We start from the raw sequence: 7,288 nt of genomic DNA on the forward strand, positions 1-7,288 counted from the left end.
GAGACCCTTTGGCTGAGGTTTCACATCATGGGATTCCCCCCTTCCCTTAGACGCGGACCCTGGATGAGAATTATCACACATGAGGAATGCAGCGCCAGGATTAGCGATTCCACACGACACTCCTGGAAAATGTGGCAGTTTTGTTATATCCCTTCACAGAGGAAAAGAAAAACAAGCACATCAAACGAATCAGTGACAGGGACAGAACCCTGATGGTAACTGTGATCAGGGAGGCCGTGGGCGGATTTCTGTCCTTCGGCTGCACTGCCCGCTTTCGGCCTCTAGGTCTCCAAGCTGGTGCGGCCACAGCAGGAGGAAAGGACACTCAAGAGTTAATATCCAGCCAGCTCTGTCAGTGCAGGGCTCAGTGCACCACATAAGTCTCTTCTGCTATTTCAGGGAGCATCTGCAAAGTCAGACATGCAAACCCCAAACGGCACGGCATTCCGGACCACTCTAGTCCCTACCATTGAGAGGAACTGCACTGGCTCCAGAGTTGAAACAACAGGATCTAGCAGGCTTTCCCATTTCTATTTCCTATGATTCTGCGGGATATTCAAGGTAAGACGTTAACATTCAGCTGGGCAAGTAAACCAGCCTGGCAGAAGGAGAAGGAAAGGGCCCTACCTGTTCCACCCGGCAGAGCTTATCCACAGTGCCTTGGTAATGCTTCATACAGTCCTCAGCGAGGTGCAGGTGGGTCGAATACTAGGACAAAATAGAGAGTGTGTGGTCAGGGAATCTCTCGCTGACTCACGCAGCATTTGCTGAGTAGCTGCTAAGTATGAACACGGTGCTAGGTGCCTAGGAGTCCCCAGCCTCATAAAGGAGATGAAATATGCGTTCAAGTAGAGAACTGTGTGTCGGGCAGAGGGACAGAAACACCTACAAGAGTCAAGAGGAAGGAGAAATCCTTTAAGGGGGCAGGGTGGTGTGACAGTTTCACTGTGTCCACAAATCCTTTGATACTCCTCCCTCCAGCAGGTGGCGCTCAATACCCCTCTCCTTAGGGCTGGATTTAGTGACCACTCGGGCACTGAGTGAGGAACACACAGGCAGAAGAGCGCTGCGTGACTCCCAGACCACCGTGACCTCCTCTGAGCCCAATCTTGCAGGCCCATGGGGTAAGGAATTGGAAGGATACAGAGAGAAAAAAGTCTTAGGAAATAAACTTTCTTTCCCCAACTTTGATTTTTTTTTCTAATAAAAATTGAAGATGGGGGCCTCCCTGGTGGCTCAGTGGTCAAGAATCCACCTGCCAATGTAGGAGACTCAGGTTCACTCCGTGGTCTGGGAAGATTCCACATGCCGTGGAGCAACTAAGCCTGTGAGTCACAACTACCGAGCCTGCATGCCGCAACTACTGAAGCCCACACACCCTGGAGCCCGTCCTCTGCAGCAGAAGCCACCACAATGAGAAGTCGACACACTGCAGCTAGAGAGGAGCTCCCGCTCGCCGCACAGCAACAAAGACCCAGCACAGCCAGAAATAAATTACATTTTTAAAAACTGCAGATGACTAAAAACTTGTGGATTTCCATCAATCCGTGAGTGTCACGGGGCTTTGAGGAGTCTTTGCAGCTGTTTATATTCATAATAAAATGGATCATTTTGGATCATCATACCTTGCTCTCTGGCCGCAAAGAGTCTGGCGCGATTGAGCGACTGAGGAGCAGTAACAACATACCTTGCTGAGCTCTTTCTGGTACTGGGGCATCTTCTTCAGCATCTGGGACAGGTCCCGCATGGTGGTCTGTGGGGAGAGGGAAGCACATCGTCTCACTCCGATGGCCCTGAGCTAAGAGGGTGGCCGGGGGGTGGGCCCAGCACAGGACAGGAGCTAGCATCGGACTCCTGAGCACATGTTCTGTAACCCCCCCAAATGCACCCGTTAAACACAAGATCATGTGTGTTTAGATTTCCACGTCTCTGGCTCAAAAAATTACTGATCCAAATACTGTGACTATCTTATAGGTGGGGAACAGACCTCAAAGTCTAGCAATTATGTTTTATTTATTGGACCATAAAGTAACTGAGGGCACAGTTCTTGCCAGGAGAGAGCAATTTTTCATCTCTACACTGCTTTTCTGCATACTCGGCTCAAGCAGTCATGGCATCAATTCCCATTTCATCTCTGCAGAAAGGCCGGAGTTGTGCAGACAGGTAGGAAGCAGTGAAAAGGTGAGAGAAGGCTGGAATCTCACCCTGGCAGGTGGAAGGGGTCTGCTGACTTTCCAACTGGGTGACTGACCTAATCCCATTCATGTACTCAGTAAAAAATTATTGAATGACTACTACACACCAGGCACTTTTAGGTCCTAGAGATACAAGGACAAAAACAAACAGAAAAGAATTTTTGCTCTCATGGAGCTAACACACAGCAGAGGAGTCATTATAACGGAGTGGGTTAGCACTTCTGGAGGGACTCACAAGTGAGGGTGCACAGAGCAGGGGCACCTCCCATTGTCAGGGAAGACAATGCCTGAGCCAAAGGACAGGGACCGCATAAGGCAAGGCTGGGGAAGGAGCTCAGGCATGGCTTCAGCCGTGGTGGGTGGCAAGGAGGAGGGCGGCAGAGATGAGAGTCCGTGGGGCCTGATGACCTGGGTGCTGTTAAGGCGTGTCCACGGTGGGGCTTGATTCTACTGGGATCGGGAAATCACTAAATGATCCTAGGCCAGGGAGCAGCACAATTAGAGTGGCGTTTCCAAGAGGAATAAACACCTCTGATAACCAGCAGGGAGAAGGAGAGGCCCAGGTGAATTGGGCTATGAATTCTGTTGCTACCACAAGCTAAAAAAGGTTTTAGTGAGTTCTTCTGGCTTAATGTGTATTGTGATCCAGAGCAGTAAATGTTAATCCTCAGAGTAACAAAAAGAAGCTCTTTATAAATATTAGAAGATGTGGGTTCCAGGTCTCAATCTTGAATACAAAAAGAAGACAAAATAGTAAGAGATGAAGAGAGGACCAGGAACCCCTCTGAGCCCCCAATTCACCAGTCCTATACTGAGGTGTCCTCCTCACCCCTAGAGAGAAAGCAGGGATGAACCCAAAGGGCACTGGGGTATGGATATGGGTTTACCTTCTCACCAGTATTCATTCTCTTGCTGGAAGAAAAATCCTTCAGAGAACGGGTGACTTCCCTGGAAGAGAGAAGGAGGCAGCTAAGCTTCAATGCGGCACCAAGTGCCTCTGTATCGGGGTCCCCAGCCTCCGGGATCTAACGCCTGATGATCTGAGCTGGAGCTGATGTAGTAACAATAGAGATAAAGTGCACAGTAAATGTAACGCACTTGAATCATCCCCAAACCATCTCCTGACTCTGCATCCGTGGAAAAACTGTTTTCCATGAAACTGGTCTCTGATGCCAAAATGGTTGGGGACCACTGCCTATAAAGAGTCACACAACTCCTTCCTTTAGGACTATGCAGTGACTTTTCCTGCCCTTAGGTATAGATTTCAAGTGATTTTCTAAGAGGCGAGAGAGATATGCCATTTTCCTAATACTCTAAACCAGGGGTCTCCAGAGTTGGGTGTACAAGACAATTTGTGAACAGAAAAGAAAATGTTAGGACATCTATGTATATAATTTTACTTCATCCTTTTCAAATTTATGTTTTTGTATATGCTATCAAATATACACATTAGTACAATAAAGCATATATTGAATGTATAAATAAAATAAGATAACTGCAAATGTGAAGTAACATTTTTCTAAAGTTGAATGATCCTCCAAGGTTTGGAGAATACTTTTCTAAGCAACTATCCCAGGCTATTAGTATTTTCTCACTGTTCCTTGTGAACTTCCTGTGGATATTATCAACTCAGTGTAGCAGAATGTGTCCTTCTGCAAAAGCAAACTTGTTATCTACAGTTTAACAGCCTAATAAAAACTTTCCAGAGTTAGAAACATTTTGAAACATTTTCAGAGCAAGGTACTCCCTTCCGTATAGAGATTAGTATATGCATTGACTCTTGCTGAGAATAAGTTTAGGTATGACAACAAGGAGGAAGGAGACATACCAGCTATATATTTAAAAACAAAAACCCTAAATTGTATGTAGTAGATCTTTCAATGGAACAAACTGGCTTCAAGTGTTTAGTGTTTATAAAGCATCTTGAAATGAGAAAACGCTTTCTATAAATGCTTTCTAAAAACCTTAAAAGTAACCCTAACACGGAAAGGGTTTTCTAAATTCATGAGATTGGTATAGCCTGAGCTCAGATATCAGAAGGGATTCATCATCACTGGTTAGAAGGTAGGTGACTTAGCAGAAGCAAGGGACTCCTGCCTGCACTGGTGAGCTCTGCCCAAGGAGCCCAGAGAACGCGCACTGGCGCCCAGCACCCGCGCCCCGCCGTGTCGGTGGGGTGAGCCCTGGGGCCCGGGGCAGGCGCAGGGCAGGCTCTTACTGGGACACCTCCGCGATGTGCTTGTGGCGCAGCGCTATCCAGAGGTCGTCGTCCTCGTCCAGGAGCACCTCCTTCACTCGCGCCTCCCCGATGCCGCTCGTCTCGTACCTGGACAGGAGACGTCCCACACAGTTCACCCAATCCCCTGGTTTATAACAGACAGACGCTCACACGAACGACTGCACAGCAAGCCCTCCGATCATCTGAGGTGCCGCTGTCTGTGTCAGGTCTGTGGCATCTAATGAGGCTGGTGGTTTCCTTTTTTTTTTTTTGCCACACCACACATCTTGTGGGATCTTAGTTCCCTGACCAGGGTTGAACCCAGGCCCTCATCAGAGGCATGGACTCCTAACCACTGGACCACCAGGGAATTCCCAAGGCTACCAATTTCTAGGGCAGGAAGAGACCTAAAGGTCTGATCAAAGTCAACTGACTTGAAGTTCTGTTTTAAAACCCTCAGGGTCAGTTGGTAAGTGCTCCACTGGAGCCACCTGGCTCAGGTGTGCAGTCAGGTTATAGGTGGTTTTGGAGGCACTTGGAAAGGAAAGGCGGGGATCACACTTGTTCCTGGGATGGCCTGGGACACCATCCTTAATGAGTGGGACTGAAATAGCCTTTGGCAGCTGCCTGCAACAGGCCCTCAGCAAACTGTCACAAGTACAACCGTGAACATCTAAGGGAAATCGAGAATTACAGATACCAAAGGGGGAAAGCTGAGATTCAGTCATATTTTTAGAATCTTCATTTTGAAACCACTATCTTTATGGTTGAGGTTATAAAATCAATGACACGAGAACAATGTAGTCTGTTCCCATAAAAAGAAAACTATGTTTTTAGAGACTGAGTTTCTGATGACTGCTACCAAAAAAACTGTTTACAATGAAGTAAAGTGCAAATAAAACTCAGTAATACGGGACTTCCCTGGCAGTACAATGGTTAAGACGCTGTGCTTCCGAAGCCAGGGATGTGGGTTCAATTATTGGTTGGGGAACTAAGATCCCACATGCCACATGGTGTGGCCAAAAATAAATAAATTAATAAATTAATTTTAAAAAATTTGGTAAGAAACTCCTACTGGTATATTTTATCATCATATTTCATGGTCTGTAGTTAAGAAGTTTTAACTCTGAGTAAGGTACGCTCTTACACAAGTCAACAATATTAACACATCCAAACCGGCTGTGAAGTGAAGTGACATGAGCTGTGAACTAAACATTTCAAGTTCTTGTTCCCCAAAACAGGCAGAGGTTTCTAGCTGATGGTGCAGTTGCACTTTGGGACTCGAAACAAAGCATGCAGGCTTATTAGTGAGACTGTATGGGGACTTCCCTGGTGGTCTAGTGGTTAAGGGTCTGCCTTCCAGTGCAGGAGATGTGGGTCAGATCTCTGGTCAGGGTACTAACATTTCACACACCCCAGGGCAACCAGGCCTGAAAGCCCATTCACCACAACTAGCAAAAGCCTGCCGGCCACAACTAAGACCCAATGCAGCCAAAACCAAATTAAAAAAAAAGACTGTATGAATGTACCTGCTTTTCCTAGGATTAACGACATCTGTGTCCTTAAATTAGAGGTGTGTCTGGTTCATTTGCAAAGCTGCAGTCACGTGTACTTACTTGTATACGTCATTTTCAATAGGCAGCAGGTCATAACTCATAGCCTGAAAAGTCAGCTCATGCAGGACGGGGGAGCTGGGGTCGAAACCACGGTCCAGGATCAGGAGCTGGGAGCGTGCCTTGTCCGGGCCCTGGAAGGAAGGACACCGGGGAGGGTTTCATGAACCACCCCATACAACTCCCGCTTCTCTGACTAGCACAGCTAGCCCTCCCGGGAAACGTGGCGGCAGGATGTGAACTCTGACCCAGAAAGCACTCAGTCCATCTACTGCTGGACAAGGAGGCCAGCACACGCCATGTGAGAATCCAGTGTGTCTGTTTCACAGGAATAGGGTCCTTTGACGCAGATCCAAAATGCAGGGTGCAAAGTGAGTTTACGAAGCAGAGCACCACCTGGGTTCCGCTATCAAAAGGGGGACCCATCACCCAACCCAGCCAGCCTGGGACGGAGCGGGTTCCCAGAACCTGGGGCTATCAGTGTGTAAGTCACGATAGTGATGGGCTAGTTCTGAGATGCATGTGATAAAATTGCACAGAACTGCACACACACACACACACACACACAAGCACACGTAAAAACTAGTGAAATCTGAGTAAGGTCCAGAGATGTACAACATCATTCTTCTGGTTTCAACTCTGTTCCATTGAGGGGATTCCCATGACACAGGGCTTTCAGTGCTAACACCGGAGAAGTTCTAGTGAACAGAAATAAGCTAGTCGCTCGGCTCCACTGAACAGAACCTGTACCACCTGCCTGTACCTGGCTTGGACGTTTGCTTCACTGGAGCTCAGTATGCACAAACAGGGGCGCTCATGCACACCCAGTGAGCAAAGGAAGCCAGCTGTGCCCAGGCTGCCCCATGGACACTGTGGTCCCTCGGCAAGAGAACCACACGGGCCAGGTCAGACTTACCTCCCCCATCGTCGGGTCATCGGCTTTGTAGGCGTCGAGCTTGTCCTGGATTAGCTGAGCCAGCAAAGCGTTGTCCTTGTATTCCCTGACAAGGGAGGAGGGACGGAGGGTGAGCCACCCTGTCCCAACGGATGGCACTGTCTGCCCTCAGGGAGGAAGGCAGGACAGTGCGGGAGGGTCAAGGGAGAGATGAGCTTCATCTGTATTATTCTTTTACAAGAAAATATAACTCAGATTACATGTACGGTTAAAAAGGAAAAAACAAAATACTTAGCTCAGTGCCTGGAATGTAAATGATTTTCTAGTTTCTTAAAAAAAAAAAAAAAAAAAAAAAAAAACAAAAAGG

The 7,288-nt window shown here is 47.6% G+C and overlaps 1 protein-coding gene across 3 annotated transcripts in view; it reads right to left on the reverse strand.

Moving 5' to 3' along the window:
• STXBP1 (syntaxin binding protein 1) overlaps nucleotides 1-7,288 on the reverse strand; it is a 38,697-nt gene that overhangs the window by 19,833 nt on the left and 11,576 nt on the right. For all 3 annotated transcript variants that reach the window (XM_010856914.1, XM_010856913.1, XM_010856912.1), the window contains exons 7-12: nucleotides 6,943-7,027; nucleotides 6,030-6,160; nucleotides 4,414-4,521; nucleotides 3,083-3,143; nucleotides 1,688-1,753; nucleotides 628-708 (exon numbers count right to left, since the gene is read on the reverse strand). In XM_010856914.1, the coding sequence (XP_010855216.1) occupies nucleotides 628-708; nucleotides 1,688-1,753; nucleotides 3,083-3,143; nucleotides 4,414-4,521; nucleotides 6,030-6,160; nucleotides 6,943-7,027 (532 nt within the window). The remainder of the gene's footprint in view (nucleotides 1-627; nucleotides 709-1,687; nucleotides 1,754-3,082; nucleotides 3,144-4,413; nucleotides 4,522-6,029; nucleotides 6,161-6,942; nucleotides 7,028-7,288) is intronic.

This window comes from Bison bison, unplaced genomic scaffold (genome assembly GCF_000754665.1).
Source record: "Bison bison bison isolate TAMUID 2011002044 unplaced genomic scaffold, Bison_UMD1.0 scf7180017864375, whole genome shotgun sequence".
Classification (NCBI taxonomy): domain Eukaryota; kingdom Metazoa; phylum Chordata; class Mammalia; order Artiodactyla; family Bovidae; genus Bison; species Bison bison.